Source organism: Kogia breviceps, chromosome 6 (genome assembly GCF_026419965.1).
Source record: "Kogia breviceps isolate mKogBre1 chromosome 6, mKogBre1 haplotype 1, whole genome shotgun sequence".
In the NCBI taxonomy this organism is placed as follows: domain Eukaryota; kingdom Metazoa; phylum Chordata; class Mammalia; order Artiodactyla; family Physeteridae; genus Kogia; species Kogia breviceps.
The window spans coordinates 55,191,003-55,212,020 of record NC_081315.1 but is presented as its reverse complement, the minus strand read 5'-3'; the positions used below and the strand labels follow the sequence as shown (position 1 = coordinate 55,212,020).

Here is a 21,018-nt window from a genome sequence, read left to right as displayed (position 1 = left end):
TATAATATAAGCCTATTTTGTTCTGTAAACAATGCAGACAAGAGACAAAAGCTCTTCTGTGTTCTTTTTTAGGATTCTGAAATTCATGATGGGTTAAAATATAAGTAAATCTCTGTTAGCACAAGAACATTTTTAGTGTTTAATGTTTTTCTAGCTTCAAAAAAGGATATATACTAACTGTGGGTTTTCATTAAAATAATACTCCTGGTGAAAAAGATAGACTTCATGGATATACTCTGTTGTCAGAAATTTTTTTAAGGCAATGAAAAAATATGAAAAGCATAGAGACTATTTCAGGGTCTCAAAATAAAGGACTTGTAAAAGTTAAATATCTTTAATGATAAAATAGTCATTCAACAAATATTTATTGACTGCCTCCTAGGTGTACTGGTCTTGGCTACAGCAGTGAAAAAGACAGATGAAGTTCCTACTTTCTTGGGACTTATATTTTAGTTTAAAAGACTGGCAGTATATAATTTGACTAGAAAATAAATAATACAATTTAATTTTATCATTAATACTATTAAAAAATGAAGTCAAGGTGATGGAGGTAGACCATGACAGAGAGGAGGAGGGCTCATAGGGTCAAAAAGTACTGCTCTAAGGAATGACAGATTTAAATAGAAACCTGAATGTTCAGAAGAAACTAGGCATTTGAAAATCTTAGTGAATTCCAGGCAGAGGGAACTGTAATTGTAAATTTCTGGGGTATGCCTCTACAGTTAATGTTTTGAAGGGGATTAGAAGAGGTAGAATTAATGATGATATTTATATAAGGTAATGGAAAATTGAGAAAGTGTTTTCTTCAGGTAAATAGATGACTTCTTGCTGAAAAGTGCCTGGGAGCCTATTTCTTTGTCCTGCTGGATTTCCCCCCCCTTTTTTTTTTCCTCCCACTTTGCTTTTCTCCCTCTCTTTCTACCCTCCCCCTTCCTGCCCTACCAACATGCATGGGCACCTGCAGAGGCAGGCTACATTTTTTAGCGGCCTACAGGGAAAGGGCCCGGGACAAGTGTAGAAATAATTTTTGTAGCTGTGGTATAATTGCTGATGTCCTGTGGCCATAATTTGAGGCAAATGGAGCCATGAATAGAAAGAGATGTGTTGGGAAGAGAAGGGGGAATTTTTAGAATGTACTATAGCTACTTTCTCTTGGATTTGCTCACAGGAAGTAAGAGTTTGTTAAGATTTTTGATATCAGATTCTTCAAATTCTTATATATCTTTTTATGTAAGTTCTAGGTCACCTTCCTTAGCTAGTATATTTTACCTTCACAGTTTTAAAACTTTGTAATTTGTTTTGTTCCTGACTCATCTTCATGTATTATGTAATTCATTGGAGAATGTATTTGGGTATCATTTTGGGAAAGGATGGCTTTGATTTTGTTGGGGGATATGTGGAGGGGGCTGGATGTCCAGTGAAAGGAATTTTATAATTTTGGTTTAATCTCCTTTGTGATTTGGGGTGAAGCTGTAGTATGCTAAAGTAAATTACCTTAATTTTTTTTTTCTTTCTCTGATATTAGACTATTTATACTAAGGAATTACATCTGAAGTTATTAATTATAAATCTTGTGCCTTTCAATGTTCAAATTGTCTTTTTTCTTTTACAAAAATATGGATTTGGGGTGAGATTTTGCATATGCATATATTTCAAAGCCATTTTGCCAGCGTATCTTATAGACAACTTAGCCACATTTCTTAGGAAGTCTTGAGCTTTTGAGTGTCAAGTAGACATATTCTTAAATAATCTAACGTTTTATCAAATGGAACATAGTGCCCATAGCTATTCAGTTAATTTGTTGGGTGTACACTTGGATTGCAACAAATGGGATTTTCATTTGCAAAGAGAAACTAAAGTAAATGATGTGTTTGGGTAATTTAAGGAGTTCGGTGTATAGATAGATATTTTATTGCTAATTAAATAATTTATATTACTTTATTATCATGACTCTATGTAATGGATTAAAGTCAGTGATATTTTAGTAAAACTGTTCTGCTCCATTGAATGTTTATTTGAAGCAAATGAATGCTCATGTACAATTATTAAGTAGATGCAGTGACCATGTTTCAGTTTGCTTGGGACAATTCTAGTCTATATTTGTTTTCCTGGGGTAATTTCAAAAATGTGTTGATTTAGATTATACATATAGATATCTAAGGTGAATGATGGCAATAATATAATTCTGAGGGTACTTTGGTTCATACATGGTTTTTCCCAATATTTTTAGGTTTTGTACCACTGGATAATAGGAGCTGAATGTAAAGTATACTACCACACTTGAATACCCCAAGTCAAAGAGTAAATAATATATTTAATGTGATTCTCATTCACCTGAATTTCTTTGTCTTGGCTTAGTTTGGCTAAATGTTCTTTCTTGAAAGTGCTGTAACAGGATTCTCTTTTCTTTTAAAAGTTAAGACATATTTATTTGTGGTGTTCTAACTAGAGTTGCTTAAGTTTTGAGTGGAATGTCCCCAGTCCTATTTTTTCCCTAAGTCATATTATTATTATTATTTTTTTGTGTGGTACGCGGGCCTCTCACCGTTGTGGCCTCTCCCTTTGCGGAGCGCAGGCTCAGCGGCCATGGCTCACGGGCCCAGCCGGATCTTCCCGGATCGGGGCAGGAACCCGTGTTCCCTGCATCGGCAGGCGGATTCTCAACCACTGCGCCACCAGGGAAGCCCTCATATTATTTTTAATGTGCTGTTTTGCAGAATGTCAGGTTCGTCAGGATGCATTTATTGTGTTATAGCACAATTGTCTGTGCCATAAACATTGCATAAACCTCGATTTCCATAATGTAAACGGTATTTACTATATGACTATAGGAATATAAGACTTCAGTGGTATTTGCATAATAACTGCTTTTCCACCTTCTACCACAAGAACCCTTCTTACTGTGGGTAGGATATATTAACAACACAAGAGCTAACAACTGTTTCAGAGCTGCTCAGTTTAGAGTGTTGGGGAGTTGGAGGCTAAAAGGGTGCTATGCAGAATGCATCCTGAGTTCTTGATAACCAGTAGACAAATAGAACATTTTAGTTAGAGAATGCTTACAAAGCTCTTTCTGAAAATTGAATGTATTAGTTTCTTTCAAACATTTTAAATGTAGTAAATAAAATATGCTATGTCTGTGACATTTGATGTGTGAAGTGCTATGGTAGAAATAGATTAGTAAAGACATAGATCCTACCAACCAGGAGTTACTGATCTCATTATTAAGATTCACATCCAAATTAATTAGATAAGAAAAATCTAGTGAGTTGAATTGGCCATGAAGATTCTTTTTTTTTTTTGTGGTACGCGGGCTGTTGTGGCCTCTCCCGTTGCGGAGCACAGGCTCCGGACGCGCAGGCTCAGCGGCCATGGCTCACGGGCCCACCCGCTCCGCGGCATGTGGGATCTTCCCGGACCGGGGCACGAACCCGCGTCCCCTGCATCGGCAGGTGGACTCCCAACCACTGCGCCACCAGGGAAGCCCAGATTCTTTTAATAATTTAAACGATAATTAATTTTTTTTTTTTTTTTTTTTTTTTTTTTGCGGTATGCGGGCCTCTCACTGCTGTGGCCTCTCCCGCTGCGGAGCACAGGCTCCGGACGCGCAGGCCCAGCGGCCACGGCTCACGGGCCCAGCCGCTCCGCGGCATGTGGGATCCTCCCGGACCAGGGCACGAACCCACGTCCCCCGCGTCGGCAGGCGGACTCCCAACCACTGCGCCACCAGGGAAGCCCGATAATTAATTTTTAATCTTTGTAATTTAAGATATTTAAATTTCATATTTGTGTTAACTCACTGCAAAATAGTCCTATTCCAAGGATGAAAACAAAACTTTTGTGGAAACACTATGTGACGCAAACTGCATGCCTGCTACTTCTTGTCTGCCAGCAGACAACAAAATCAGTGAATTTAAAAAGTAAGATTTCACTGGGGAAACCAAGATAGGACAAAGTTGGAGGTTTTTTTCCCAGCCATGTATTTTCATGATTGTGATTTTATGTATGTCTAGTAAAATTATTCCAGAGTAAGAGTTACTTAATGACAGCTTGCAAAGAGCAGTATAATTTCCAGGGGCCATTTGAGTAATTTTGTGAAACTTTTATCAGGTCATGCCAAAAAATCCTCACAAACTTAATTAGGGAGAGCTCTTAGTGTATTTCAGTCCTTTGAAATGGTTCTTGAGGTCCGTGCTAAGCAAGGAATCTAGTTACTTGATAATAGCTACTTAAGTATAAACTTTAGGATATAGAGAATCTACTTAAATGTCTACTTACTTTATGAAGTAATTTTGAAAAATATTGATTCTTGTCCATGCTAACATTTTATGAAATAATTTTATTCATTATTCTTCACATGTACCTTGACATACATGTCTTTAACACAATGTTTTGGGTCATTAGCACAACTTGCCAAAATACATCTTTCTTTCAGTTTAAGATTAGTAAGATAAAGTACTTTCACAGCTGTCTATAATGATTGTATCTAAAGCCACAAACACCTATTCTTATAGCTTAAGACAGTTGGGGTTTTCATTTTTCCTCTATGTAGCTATCTATTCTTGATTGCTACAGTGAAATCATTTACTAAGTAGTTTAAGATGTGCTCTTTGAAAGGTTTCTTTATAATAACATCCATCCAGCATTTAGAATTGAAGACTTTGAATAAATTTTTAACCTTGTTATATTTCTTTGCCTTAAAAAATTATCATGTGAATTTTGTATATGTTTATATCTTAGTCTTGCACTGTTTTGGACTAATGTGTCTTCCCCAAACAAGGAAGCATGACAAGGTGATTACCCGTTTTCTGAAACATTTTTTGGTGTGGGTGGAGGAGGGTAAGCATTGCTTTACCCTTTATTTGGTTGTATAGTCTATTTGGCTTCTATATATAAATTCAGATTTTTAGGACTCATTTCAATGCAAATTACAATTAATTTTAAAATTAAAACGTATCTTTTTGTAAGTTCATTGAGATTGATAATACAAATGTTCTAAAACCTCACCTACGAAAGGGTTACCATTTTTTCTAGTTTCAGGATTTTAAAATTTAGTGAAAATCACAAGCGAGCAGAAGTAGTGTCTTTATTCTTATTACATGGCATAAAAAATGTACCTCCTGTTAAATACTACCTCAACTCAAATAAAGTAAAATTAATGGATAAAGGAAAGTATTTATTATAATAGGTAGCAGTGATCTGTTCCAGTTATTACTGAAATTTATCAAATATGGTACATAAATACTTATGAATTTAAGTGAGCAAGTATCTAGTGTCCTAATATTGCTGCTGCTCACCATTGTTTGATATGCCAAGAATATTCTTTATTTTAGATCTTACCCAAATATTGGAAATTATTCAGTAATTATTTTATTGAGTACCTATTGTGTTCTTAGAGCTTTGGTTACATAAGTCACTGAAATATAATAATTTTTCCTACCTTGGGACATTGTAAAGACTTTGGCATTGCTTTAAGTGAAATGGGAGCCATTGGCCAGTTTTTAACAAGAGTCATAAATCTTATTTACATTTTAAAAGGAATTGGAATACTTAGAAATCTGAGTTAATTATTTGTGCTTGATTAAGTTTTGGGTTTTATATATATATTATTTATTTAAATTACATATATATATAAAACCTAAAACATTATAATTTAGATAGTGTTCAATCATTTATTTGGATGATAGTCTATCCCCTCCTCTGCTGCTGTCCATTGTAGAGTATTATCTATGAGCAGTGGAGCCAGTGAGACAATGAAGATAGTAAAGGCAAGGCTCTGTACATTCCTCTGAGAAAAAATACAGGAGGAAGAAGAGCTTTCTTTTCTTGGAAATGGGGAAAAGAGTACAGAAAGATATCAATTTAAGATATGTTTAATTGAGGTGTCTGTAGCACATACAGGAAGAGGTATCAAACCGTTTAGATAAAATAGAACTGAAGCTCAACAGTCTATTTGGGAGAGATAAATACTTGAAAATTATCAGTTAAAACGTGTTTATAGATGATGTTACCTTGTTAACTTACTTAACTTAAACATAACTTAAACAAACAAAAAGATTCAAGATGAAACGAAGGGGACATATTAGTATTTAAATGAGTTAGTCAAGGAAGAGAAGCTCAGAAGGGCGTGATTATAAAATACGTGAGATGTTGGGCACATTTATTGGTGAATTGGTCGGGAAAGAAATGATCCAGAAGGGAACAGATAGACTGAACGAAAGAGGAAAGGTTTAGGATCCTAGAATGCAGTTAAGTACAGATTTAATAGTTAATAACAAAATGATGAATTACAGAGGCTAGATATTAAAATGTAAAACTTCAGAGTTAGAAAAAGGTGTAAATGTTCAGTGTATAACCATGAGAATAGGTTATCATTGATTAGGTGATGTTTAAGATCCTTTCCACCTTCAAAAATTTAGGATTCTTAGAATGGAGCATTCTTTTTTTGTTGTTGTTAAATATAAAAGAAATATTGATACTAGAAATCTTTCTTTTTAATTGCCTTTTAACCTTCTCATATTTGATGTTTTTTGAGTAGTAAAATTTTATCATTTTTAAGCATACAGCTTTGGTACAGTATGACTTTCTGTCAATTATCATTCCATTAACTTTATTTAAAATTCCTATAAAACTTCAAAAATATTTTGACTTTAAGATTCTGTGTTCTCTGACTAATGGAATTAAACTAAAAATAAAAAATGGAAAGATCTCTGGAAAACCCCCATATATCTAGAAGTTAAATAACATACCTTAAAAATAATACATGGGTCAAAGAGGAAGCCACGTGGAAAATTAGAAAATATTTTGAATGAAATAAATCATAATTTGTGGTATGCAGCTAAAGCAATGTTTAGAGGGAAATTTATAACATTAAATGCTTATATTAAAGAAGAGTAAAATCAGTGACCTCAAGCTCTACATTAAGAAATTGAAGGACTTCCCTGGTGGCGCAGTGGTTAAGAATCCACCTGCCAATGCAGGGGACATGGGTTCGAGCTCTGGTCTGGGAAGATCCCACATGCCATGGAGCAACTAAGCCCATGCACCACAACTACTGAGCCTGCTCTCTAGAGCCTGTGAGCCACAACTACTGAGTCTGCATGCCATAACTACTGAAACCCACGTGCTTAGAGCCCATGCTCCGAAACAAGAGAAGCCATCACAATGAGAAGCCCACACACCACAGCAAAGAACAGCCCCCACTCGACACAACTAGAGAAAGTCCGCACGCAGCAATGAAGACCCAATGCAACCAGAAATAAATAAATAAACAAATTAAAATAAATTTAAAAAAAAAGAAATTGGAAAAAGAAGAGCAAATTAAACCAAAGCAGGCAGAATGCATGCAATAATAAACATAACAGTAGAATATAAATTTAACAAAAATAAATAAACATAATAGTGGAAATTAATGAAATTGAAAATAAAAACAACAAAGAAAATAAAACTGAAAGTTGGAAGTAGGTTCTCTGAAAGAATCATTAAAAGTGATAGAGAGAGAGAGAAAAGACAACCTATCCCACCCATATACATTAAAAGGTTAATAAGGGAGTATTATGAATTACCTTGCCAGCTAATTTAACTTAGATGAACAATTCTGTGAAAAACACAAAATATCAGATTTCACTCGATAAATAACCAGAATAATATTATATCTAACAGAGAAATAGTATTTCTAATTAAAAATGCTCCAGCAAAGAAAACTGCACATCTGAATGGCTTCATCTGTTAATTATATGAAACATTAAAGGAAGACATAGTTCAAATTCTGCAGAAACTTTTCCAGAAAATAGATGATGAGGAGTCACTTCCCAACTCATAAGACCTGCATTATCACCCTAATACCAAACCTCAAGCAAAGATATTATAAGAAAAGAAAATTATAGACCAATATGCAATGAACCTAGATGTAAAATCCTAACAAAATATTAGCAAACAGAATCTAGCAATATATAAACAAGATTATACATCATGAACAAATGGTGTATATTCTAGGAATGCAAAGTTGATTTAACATTTGCTAATCAGTCAGTGTAATTCACTACATTTATATACTCAAGAAAAATTATTTTATAATCTCACTATATATACAGAAAGAATTTGGCAAAATTCAACATGCATTGTTGAAAAAATTTTCAGCAAAATTTTCAGAGAATTCTTGTGTTTGCTGAGAATTTTTTTAACCTCATAAAGGGTATTTATGAAAAACCTGGAACTAATGTCATACTTAATGGTGAGAATGAATGCTTTTCCCCTAAGATTGAGAACAAGGCACAGTTGCCCATTCTCATCATTCCTGCTCAACATAGGGCTAGAGATCCTAGTCAGGTAAGTTTAAAAAAACTTTTATTCAGCAATAAAAAGGAATGAACCACTAGCACATGCTGTAGGGGTGGATGAATCTTAAAGGCATTGTGCGTTTGTGAAAGAAGCTGCACTCAAAACTCTGGATGATTCCATTTCATTCTGTAAAAGAGAAAATGAAAGTAACAGAAAACATGATTGCTAGGGGCAGAGGGTAATGATAAGAGATTGCCTATAAAGGAACAAGAGAAATTTTTGAATATAAGAAATATTGTCTATCCTGTTTATGGTGGCATTACGTAACTAGTTGCCAAAATTCACAGATTTGTACAACTAAAAATGGGTGAATATATTTGAAATTATACTTCAATAAACCTGACTTTCAAAAAAATTTAATTGGATACAGAGGAAAAAGAATGAAGGGAAAGAATATAATATTCTCCTGATTTTTCTTCTCTTGGGAAACCAAGCAGTTGCTTTAACTGAATCTTACAATGACTGATTTTGATGCCAAGACTTTTTTCATTCATTTAAAAATAATTGGGTTGCATGTGCATTTCAGACTGAATTACGTATACCAGCAAGTTAATCCTATATACCTCAAAATAATACAAATTATTATGGTAGTTCTTTTGGAATTTTTGTTAGAAATATGGAAATAAGTTATTCTTGATATTTTTCTTTGAAGATCTAAAGGTTGTTTTTAAGTTATTTGCGAAGGTTACACAATAGGAAACTGTGGTCTTTTTGTTGTTGTTTTTAAAGGTAAGCAATATAGAGGGTACAGACGTAAAAATGTAAAATTCTCTCATTGATTTCACTCTTTGATTACAGTGTTAATCGCTTTGGTTTATATATCTTGAAATTTTTTATTTGTGTTCTTGTACACATACATTTTGTTTTTAAAATCTACTTAAGCAGACACATACCACGCCTGCTTTACTGGGGCATTTTTCACCTGGTGTAATGTTGATATCTGTCTACATCAGTATTCATGTATTTATTCAGGAAATATTTTTAGTTGCAAAGGACAGAGCAAGGAACAAGATATTGTCCTTGTCTAAGTGAATTTATATTCAAGTAAGAAGAAGATAATAAACAAGTTGGGGGGAAAATGTCACTATATTGTTAAGTTTCATAAAGATAAAAAATAAAGTGTAAAGAGATGAAAAGTGAAGGGACAGAATGAGTAGGATACGTACCTTAGATAGTTGTGGTGTAGGCTTTTATATGTAGACCTACTCTATTCTTTAGATGGTTATTTATTATTTCATAGTATAATTTAACTTATTCTGTTGATGGGCATATGGATTACTTAGATTTTTTTGTTATAATCAGTACTTTAATGGACATCCTTGTACATATTTTTTTGCTTATGTGTACAAGTATTTCTGTACACTAAATTCTTAGAAGGAAAATTGCATTTTTAAATGTCTGTTATAGATTCTGCCAAATTATTCTCCAAAATAGGCATTATCTGTCAATGGATAAAAAATAATACCACATTTTAATTTTGTATTTACCTGATTCCCAGTGAACTTGAGCATATTTATTGGTCATTTGTTATGTCTTGTATAAATTGCCTACTCATGTCATTTTGCCCATTGTGGAATTTGCCTTTTTCTTACTGAAGTTTTAGTATTTCTTTATAATTCTGTTTATAATATACTCATCATATTTTATAACATTTTCTCCTAACCTGTCAATTGTCTTACTTTATGGAATCTTTGAATTTTTCATTTTTATACTGTCAAAGTCTATCAGTCTTTTCCTTCCTAGCTTCTAGGTTTTGTGTCTTTCCAGAAAAGCCTTCTTATAGTAATTTAGTCTCTTATATTTTCTTCTACTACTTCTTTAGTTTTATTTATGTTTCTAGTAGATTTTAATTCATCTGGAATTTTTAGAATATATATTCTGTGGTTGGGACCTAACTAATTTTTTCAGTTTTGTAACCATTCTCCCAAAATAATTTATTGAACAATATGTCTTTTTTTCCACTGACTTGATATACAATCCCTATCATATTTTAAAAGTCCAAAATATATTTGTTCTGGATTTAATACTCCATTGTTTTGATGATTGTCATTTTATATTTGACATCTGGTAGGGCACCCCTCCCCATTGTCTTTTTCAAAAAAATTTTGGCAATTTCTGTGTATTTTCTCTTCCAGATGAACTTTAGAATCAACATGTCAAGTTCCATTAAAAATCCCTTTGGGATTTTGATTGGAAGTGCATTGAATTTACAGATTAATTTGGGGAGAATTGACATCTTTACACTATTGAATCTTCCCATCCAGGAACATGGTATGCCTCTCCATTTCTTCAGGTGTTCTTTTATGTCCTTTAGTAAAGTTTTATCGTTTTTTTTTCATGTAGGTCTTACATTTTTCTTGTTAGGTTTACTCCTGGGTATTTTGTAGTTTTTGTTGTTATTGTGAATTACATCTTTTCTTCCATTTTGCACTTTATTTTTCAATTGGTTATTGCTACTATATAGGAAATCTATTGATTTTTGTATGTTGATCTTACCATTTACTTAATTTTCAATTGATTCTCTTGAAATTTCTAGAAGGATTATTATGTTTTCTGCAAATGATGGCATTTTGTTGTTTCCTTTTTTCAGTATTTACTTCTCTATTTTGCTTTTTGTTCATTTTATTTTGTTTTCTGGTCTTATTGCATTGGTTAGGTTTCCAGATCTGTTCCCTACTAGTTCTGATTTGGGCATCTTTTCTGATTTAAATGGAATGCTTCTAATTTTTAAACTTCTACATTTATATATGCCTTAGATTTCTGATAGAATACATTGTCAAGAACAAAAGTGTCCTTCTTGGCTTACCAACTATTTCCATGGTAATAGATATTGTGTTTTATCATGTGTTTTTGTTGAGATGATACATTATTCTTTTCACCTCTAACATTTTAATGTAGTGAATTACATTAATACATTGACCTAATATTGGTAATGGTGTTTCTCATTTTTAGTATTTATTCAGCAAGTATTTGGATACTTGCAGTATCGGATATTGCATTGTGCCAGGAACTTTGCCACAAACTGGTGATAGTGCTAAGACTGAATGGTTCCTCTCTTTTTTATATGGAGAAGAGAGATAATATGCAAGTACCCAAGGACAAGATAATTTTAGACTGTGGTAGTACTGTGGAGGAAATAAAGAGAATGGTATGGTAGAGAGATGAGGAGAGTACCTCCTTTGATATTATCATCTGAGAAGGTAAAATATAAACTAAGACCTGAAGAATGATGAAAGCATTGGGAAAAGCATTCCAGGTAGGGGAAGATCACACATTAATTGTATTTCTTAATGTCTTCTTGATCCCCTTTCATATATGTGTGCTGTACTTTTTACACAACTGCTGAATTTTCTAATGGTGTTTTATTTAAGTTTTTGTTTTGTTTAGGTTTTTTTCTTTTCTGTTTAGGTTTGCTAATAGGGTTATTTATGCTTATGAGCTAGGGAGTTTCACCATCTGATTTCTGGACTTTGTAAATAAGATAATAATGTTCTGTTCCTTCTGAAAGGACTACCCTTAAGATTTCTTCTATGGATATATTCTATTACATTTCTACCTTTCCTTGAGGTAATTTTGATGATTTCTTTTCTTAGAAAACCATCCATTTTGTTTAGACTTTCACATTTATTGATGTATAGTTGTGCTCAGTTTTCTCCTTATATTTTTTTCTTTCTCTGATTTTCTGTAATCAGACTTGTCAAAGGCTTGTTTCTTTCTTGTTAGACTTACCCAAGAAGCAATTTTTGGGTTTATTAATTACTTTTGTATATCTCTGAATTTCTTCATTTCATATTTATCACTATAAATTATATTGATATTTTTTGATTTATATTTTATTTTTGAAGCTTTTTATATATTTTAAACCTTTCTTGTGCTCTTCTGGATACATTTATGCTCTAAATTTTTCTTCAAGGATTGCTATGACCAAATTCCATTGGAAATAATATGCTCACAATTTAAATTTTCCTCCATATTCTAAGAGTTCATGAGTAGGCTTTTTTTCTTTTCTTTTTAAATTTTCAAGTACAGTGTTATTCTTTTATTGATAATATTTAGTTTCTTTTAGCTTAATGGACCAAGAATGTAATTAATTTTAAAAATGTATTTTAAAAATCTGCTGAGATTTTCTTTTGCTTAAGATATGATCAGGTCTATTTTACTATGAAATATAAGTGTAGTTCACTAATTCTATTTCTGAATTGTCCATATCTTTGCATAATCTACTTGATTTCCTCATTTTCTGAGAAAGGTATGTGGAAAGTTTCCCACTAAGTTGTGTGAATTTTCAAGTTGCTTAAATTTCCAGTATTTTTACTTTATATGTTTCTGTTATATTGTTAGGGTACATAGAAGCTGAGCTATCACACACTCCTGGTGTATTGTATCTATTATTATTATGAAATGTTTTTTTATGTATAATGCTTTTTGCCTTGAATTCTTCTTTGACTGATATTAATAATGGCACCTTTGACTGGGATTGCTTTTTCACACCTCTGTTTTCAACTTTTATGACAAAAAAATTTAGATCTCTCTTGTAATAGCATATAGTTGAGTTTTTTCCTTTTTTTTTTTTTTAAATCCTAATCTATGTGTCAGTTTTAAAATAAGGAATTTTCCCATTCACTTTTATATTAACTTGGTCTTTTGGTCTTTGTTCTTTTTCCTAACATTGAAGATTTTGGCCAAGATGTATTTTCTTATTATCCCACACCACACCCCCTTGTCTTTAACTGAATTGGAGTTTTTAAAATTCTATTTCCCTCCCAGTTTGAAAAATATGTTTTCTTCCTGTTCTTCAGCAGGCATTGGATTGAATTAAACACTGTTTGTAACTAGTTGCTCCCTTTCCCTTAACATAGGCGTTTGACATTATTTCATTCAAACTTGACTTTACTATTTTTTAAATAATTTGAAATTTTAGTAATATATTTGTTTTAATATGCTTTTACTTTTTTAACTTTAAGGAATTATTTATTAACAACTACTGAAATGTTAATGAAAGATTATATTCTACTAATTTCTTTTCTAACTCCTTAGTCTTATGATTCCAAGGCTGTCCTTTTCTTGGATTCATTTTTGTTGTTAAGGCATACATTCTCTAAATTGAGAAATGTTTGTGGTTTTTAAATTTTCAGAGTGCTTACATCTCTAAAAAATTACCTTGTTCTACAGTTTAGATTTTTTAGAAATAATTGTGCTTCATTTCTTTTCATTGCAAATTATCTTCTAGAATCTAGTTTTGTATTTGAAAAGTCTAATATCAATCTGATTTTTAATTCTCTTATTAACAGCAACCCCCTGGAATCTTTCTAGACTTTATATCCTTGGAATTCTCAAATTTTACCAGGTCATGACTGTATGTGTGTGTATATCTGCATGTGCATTTTAATGCTGTCTTACAGGAAATTGCTTTATTTTGAGGCTCTTTTTATGATAATTGATGAATGATGATAAATAGCAGAAGTAGGCTAAATTTATAATTAAATTACATTGTATTATTGATATCGAACTTAAGGAAACCCTTGAAATAATCTATAACTAATTCTGTTAGCAAAAAATCTACTTAAAAACTCTAGATTTGAGAATTCCATACAACTTTTACTTATTTTAAACATTAATAATTTGTTCACTTTATAAAGTTTATAATTAATGTAAAAAATTTCATATTGTATTGATGATTTAATACTGAGTTGTTGCAGGCAGGTAAGTACTTTGAAGCATAAGAAAAGATGTCATGTCTTGTATTAGCTCTGTGAGAACACTGCTGTGTTTTGCAGTATATCACTGATGCTTAGTACATTCCTAGATCTTAACTAAAATTTATTAGATGGATAGATGAGTATGAATGAAAGAATATAGGTATAAATCTGTTTTCTTAATGAATAAACTTCTGAAAGGTAAATTTATTTTAGTCAGGTTCACTTTAGTTTTATTTGCTTTAATCTCAGGATACCAATACCATAATGTCAGACTATTAATTGATACTCTTTTTACAAGGACTTTAAGTGGGCTTTTATTTAATTTCTTATTTTAATGTATACATAAATCAGTGTTCAGGGACTCCACTAGTGCAGAAAAATTATACCCCAAATATATTAATTTTGGAATAATTTACTCTTTATTAAGAGTTGCAGTATTTTAGCTGAATTTTACCCTATTTAAGACTATAGAGTGGGATGAATTGGGAGACTGGGATTCACATATATACACTAATATGTATAAAATAGATAACTAATGAGCACCTGCTGTATAACACAGGGAACTCTATTTCACTTTGCTGTGCAGTAGAAACTAATACAACATTGTAAAACAACTATACCCCCCCAAAAAAAAAGACTATAAAAAATATAGAGCAAAGACATTTTTATTAGATTTTAGGACCATGTACAGAAGAAAATAATTATGATGTACAGAAGGAAATAATTATGATGACTATGATGATGACTATTTCTTATAATAAATATGTGTTTGTATTCAAAGAACTTGGAAGAACACATACCATATTTTTCTGGGCTTGTTTGAGAGACATAGTGTAAACTATTAAGAATTTATTCAATCAGTGTTATAAAATTATCATACAGCTTTTTTTTTTTTTTTTGCGGTACCCGGGCCTCTCACTACTGTGGCCTCTCCCATTGCAGAGCGCAGGCTTAGCAGCCATGGCTCACTGGCCCAGCCGCTCCACGGCATGTGGGATCTTCCCAGACCGGGGCACGAACCCGTGTCCCCTGCATCGGCAGGTGGAATTCTCAACCACTGCGCCACTCGGGAAGCCCTTATATACAGCCTTTTAATATTGTCATCTTGAAGTTCAGATTACCAGCTTGACATTCAATGATAAGTGGAGGGTGGTTTCCAGAACAACAAAAGCAGTAATAAATTGGTGGATAGTGATGAGATGGGAGGATGGGGAGTGTTAAAGGTCAAGAAATCCAAATTCTGTAGTTGCTAGCATTCTTGTTTTTTAAAGTATGTTTACTCTCGAAGACTGACCCTTTTTCCTGTCCCCACCTTGCATAATCTTTCATTTGATATATTGATCAAATGATTGATAATTCCTAATTGGTTTCTTTGTCTCTGTTGTCCTGTCTATCCAAAACCATCTTTCACGTGGCCTCTATCTTTCTAGAACACTATTTATTTTAATGCATAAACCCTTCAGTAAGCTACCATATAAATTCTGAACTTCTCAGCACGATACTGAAAGACCCCATCTTACTTAAGCATTATTCTTTTTACTATTTTCATTCAGAATTGTCTTTTCCTTCCTCTGTACAATCACTGTATTAGTATATATTTTGTACTCTTTTCCAATCTTGTTTGATATAGTTAGCTATTTGTACATAGAGTTGCCTATCTATATTTATATTTGTGGAAGGCATTGATTATTTAAAAGAATCATTTTGGATTACCATTCTCCTGTGGCTGTCCTACTGCTTTGCACATAGTATGTAATTGGCAGTGAACATTTGTTAAATTGAATGGAGTTTGTATATATGATGTCTAGTTAATCAGAATATACTGTATCCTTATTCTTTGGAGTGAATACCAGTTTATTACAACTACCAAATGGACTGCTCTTCTCTTATATAGCAGTGATAATACATTTGTTCTGAAGAGGAGTTAGTTTGAAATGTTATGCTAATTTTCACAGTTGGTCCAAATGATGCTACATTTCCACATTTTCATGTGACTTTGTGTTTTGAGTATACAAGGATTGGGAATACCATTCATTAATAGCACAAACAAATTCATTCAGCTCTGAACATTGTTAAAAGACCTTGCTTTTTATTATTAAGCATTTGTGTTAAGTTTATTTTGGGGAGAGGGTAAAAAATACTGGTTTTGAATTTTATTTATTTTTATATACAGCAGGTTCTTATTAGTTATCTGTTTTATACATATTAGTGTATACATGTCAATCCCAATCTCCCAATTCATCCCACCACCACCCCACCACCACTTTCCCCCCTTGGTGTCCATATGTTTGTTCTCTACATCTGTGTCCCTATTTCTGCCCTGCAAACTGGTTAAAAAATACTTTGTTAATCGAATAGTATTACCAATAAATAAGTTTTTTAAACAAAAGCAACCTCTGCAGTAAAACATCACCTTTAATCTTTAAAAACTAAATGGATTTAATGTGCACAAAAGTATAGAGACTAGTAAAATAAAGCCTCTATAAATCTCTTTTTCAGATCACCATTATCAAGAATTTACCACACCACTTTGTTTTAAATTCCTGACAATATTTCTGTATACTACAATATGCATCTGTAAAAGATAAGGGCATTTTCTTACCTAACCAGAGTAATTCCTTTATACTATTTAATGCACAGTTCATATTCAGATTTCTTCATTTTCCTTGAAAATTTCAAATAAGGTCTATATTATTTTGATAGTTATGTCTCTGGAATTTCTTTAATTTAGAACAGTTCTTCCCTTTTACTGTCTCTCTCTCTCTCCCTCTTTTAAAACATATTCTAGATTTTAGTTTACTCTGTGTGCTTCTGTTTAACTCAGTGGTTCCCAGTTTCCCATGCCCAGGGGGTTTTTCTATTTTTTCCTCCAGGGGGACATTTGGCAATGTCTGGAGATATTTTTAGTATCACAACCTGTGATAGGGTTGCTACTGGCATCTAGTGGGTAGAGGCCAGGGATGCTGCTAAACATCCTGAAGTGTGTATATAGGACAGCTCCCAACAACAAAGAATTATCTGGCTCAAAATGTCAGTGGTGCCAAGATTGAGGAGCCCTGATTTAACTTTTTCCTGATATTTGCCTTAATAATTTTTATAAACTGGAAGTTATTTCAGGGAGGCAAGAGTACTTCATAGGAGGTACGGTGTATTTTATGTTGCATAAATCAGGGGCATATAATGTTTAGTTGTCTCACTTTTAGTAATTAAACATTGGGTTCAGGTATTGACAGCTTTATCCCTTAAATATAGAATTTAAAGTCAGCTTTTCTAGAGCAGAGTCAAACAACAGCCTCTTTTTCTGGTGGGAAGAATATTGATCTTGTTAATTGGATAACTGATCTCTTGGTGTTAGGTATTTAGAAACTTGCTATTTATATAAGGATCCTGTGCTTCTGTTTTTTCATCTTTAGCAATGAATTGAACCTGGTGATTTCTAAGACCCTTGCATTTTGATGGTTCTTTGTATTGGACAAGAATTTGATGCACAAACACCATTTCATAAAATATCCAGCTAGTCAAAACAGCCCATCCACAATAGTCTAGATATAACTTAAATTGTCATGCTTTGAATATTGATAACTTTGACAGATTATTTCCCTTAGGGATGAATAAACTTAATAAGGACATCCCTTTCCTTCTGTCTCTCCTCTCTTCAGGAAAGTTATTTATACATTTCATTTAAGGAAAATGTTTCAGAATATTTATGTGAATTTCTTATTCAGACCATTTTTAATGTTCCAGAACTTGGCCATTATTCAAAATGAATTTTTTTCTATAGAAATAATATGATTAAAATGAGTTAGGTTTCAATGGGAAAATGGATTTTAGTTTTTAATCTGAATTTCCTCAACTAAGGACATGTTAAAGAGGTATATGCCCATAACTTAGTTGACGTTTGAATAAAGGATTACTTATTTTTGTATTTTTATAAGACTGCCTCTCCTTATATCAGTCTCTCTACTTGTTCTGTAATGTAGCACAAGAATCTTTCCAGGTGGGAAAAGAGGAATTGGTGTTAAAGGAGGAAGTCCTCTTCTGCTTCCTCTTCAGAACTCCTATGGCTCTTTTTTTTCCTCTCTTCATCTTATGCACTTTCTACCTTGTATTATTGTTATTATATACTTTTACTCTCACATTAAAGAAATAATATACTAGGTAGTAGGCTTAATTTTACACATCTCATAGTAGTAAACAGCAGTATCTCTTGTACAAAGACTGTAATAAAAGTGTGTTTAATAAATCAATGAAGATAGCATTTTGCCCTACCTGCTACCTAATATTTGACTTTTATATATCTATAAAATATACCTTTAAATTTATATTTTGTAACTACCTCTCCCTTCTCCAAATACACTGCAACCTTTTAGAATCTGAAAGGGAAGGGTCCCCCAATCATCTTTTATTTATTGAAGAGTTATTTGAGTCCTGACAATGTGATGAGCATAGTTCTAGTTGCTGTATATATATCAGTGCTCCAAACAAAGTGCCTATTTCTGTGGAGTTGAGAAAGACAGTAAATATATATACTAAGTCATGTGAAAAATTCATGACAAAATTATGCAGAATAAGCATCTAGAGATGGCTGAGAGACTTGCTTAGGTCTCATAGGTAGCAGATGAAGCAGTAATGGTACCTAGGTCTTTAGATCCTAACAGTATCCTTGAAATTAGTTTATTCTTCATTAATCTTAAACTGGGGGGGTGGGGGAAAATATAATAGACATCTATTCCTATTCTTTTCTTTCATCCTAATGTCTTTTTTGTGTGTGTGAGTGGTACGCGGGCCTCTCACTGTCGTGGCCTCTCCCGTTGCGGAGCGCAGGCTCAGCGGCCATGGCTCACGGGCCCAGCCGCTCCGCGGCATGTGGGATCCTCCCGGCCCGGGGCACGAACTCGTGACCCCTGCATCGGCAGGCGGACCCTCAACCACTGCGCCACCAGGGAAGCCCATCCTAATGTCTTTTAAAACTATATATAGAATTTCATAGTCACTTGAATCTACTGATTTTTAAGTTGTCAAGTTTTTCACATATCAAGAATAGTGGGCTTTAAAAATCAATATGAAAACTTTTATGGATGAGAATTCCCTGGCGGTCCAGTGGTTAGGACTGCGGGCTTTCACTGCTGAGGGCATGGGTTGGATCTCTGATCAGGGATCTAAGATCCCACAAGATGTGCTGCGTGTCCAAAAAAAAAAAGAACTTTTATGGAGACGTTTTAAATCAATAAGAAAACATATTCTGCACTTAGTATCCCTCATAAAAAGATTGAGATGCACTTTTCTTAGTAAATTTTCACCAAACTTAGTTAAGATACAATGTAGCATAAGGGGACCTTGTGTCAGCAGATCACTTTTGATTGAAATTTAATACCTTCTGTGATCTAACTTGTACCTTTCTGACTTTTCCTATAGTAAACCCTGTATTCTAGCATATAGAAATTTTATGCTTGTCTACCAGTGCTACATTCCTTCTTCTCCTTTTTTCTTATACCAATTAGTTATTTTGGTCAAAATCCTTTCATATTCTTTCTGCATGCATTTGTCTCCTTTAAACAGTTTTAGTACCTTTGGTCTGTACTTTTGGTTTGGCACTTTGCACTGCTCTTTGATATCTTTTGTTTTCTAAAACCTTAATCTGAAACATTATTTAATTTTTCACCTATTCATTTTAACCTGTGTTCATTTTTCCATGATTGTTTCCTCTTTTTTTTTGGTCTTCTCCCATTGGATTGAAAAAAATAGATATTTTAACAGAGAAAATTTCATTGGGATGCAACTTTTTCTCTAGAAAGACTCATCATCTGGACCATGGTTAAAGATAGGAGGACATAGTTTTTACCACGCTATAATATTGAATCACAAATGTCTATGACCAAACCATGCTGAAAAGTCCCCTTTCTAATGTATAGCACTTAGTCTTTCACTACTGCCTTTAAAAATAAAGTTTAAAAAAATTATTGTTTTTTTCTTAACTCCCTCCTATCATATAGATTTTTAAGGTTAATATATAGCAAAATTTTTGAAAATTTTCAAATATTTACGGAGATTATTTTCAGAGTATTCTGTGTCTATTTATATTTGAAATATTAGAAATCTGAAATGTTATTTCATATTAAACTGCATTAGCTTAACAGAGAAAGAAGCATATTAATTTCCCCCTAAATTTAACATTCAATATTAAATATGTGTTGATTAACTATAGTATTTATGCCTGGTTCCTAGACAGGTGACTTTTAAAGATGGAACAATAGAGTTTCTGATGTTATGTTGGTTAAGAATTTATTTCTGAAGTTTTTAAATCTTATTTCTGACAGTTAGATACTAGGCATGAGGGTAATTGTGTTCTAGGTTATTAATAACTTTTATATCTATTTTAGTTATTACAGTGTTAGAAGTACTTGAGACTTGTGAAATAAATTTCACCTGATCATGTTAGTGATATTTTATATAATAATTATCAACTTTTTATCAGCAAACTGTAAAGAATTATATCTTTATACCTATTTGTAAGTAGCACTATGACAAGGGATGTCAAAACAAAACTTTTCCCCATGTCTTAAGAGTTGCTATTTTCTAATTCTTTACATTTCTTTTAATTGAATCTGGTATATGTTACTGTATCAGTGGTTCTCAGTGTATGGTCTGCAGCCCTCTCAAGTTCCCAGAAATCTTTTCAGGATGTTCAAGAGGTCAAAAATGTTTTCATCACAATACTAATATGTTATTTGCCTTTTTACTGGGTTGATATTTGCACTGATGATACAAAAGCAATGGTAGGTAAAACTGCTGGCCTCTTAAGGCCATGGCACCAAATTGTGCTAGTATCATTGTAGTTATCATTGCCGTATACTCACAGTTAAAAAAATAAAATGAAAAGCCCGTTTAACCTGAAGAATAATCTTGATAGAGCAATAAATATTATTTTTTTGAAATTTCCACTTTTGAATACATGTCCTTTTAATGTTATTGTGTGACA

General features: G+C 32.8%; 1 protein-coding gene across 13 annotated transcripts in view; it reads left to right on the top strand.

Moving 5' to 3' along the window:
- The window catches only part of ANKRD17 (ankyrin repeat domain 17), a 163,790-nt gene that overhangs the window by 51,196 nt on the left and 91,576 nt on the right, over window positions 1–21,018 (top strand). The window contains exon 1 of one of the 13 annotated variants that reach the window (XM_067035820.1): window positions 11,528–11,596. The exons of the other annotated variants lie outside the window; for them this stretch is intronic. Within the exon in view, the coding sequence (XP_066891921.1) occupies window positions 11,567–11,596 (30 nt within the window). The 5' untranslated portion in view covers window positions 11,528–11,566. Of the gene's footprint in view, window positions 1–11,527; window positions 11,597–21,018 lie in introns of those variants that run through there. 13 annotated transcript variants of the gene reach the window in all.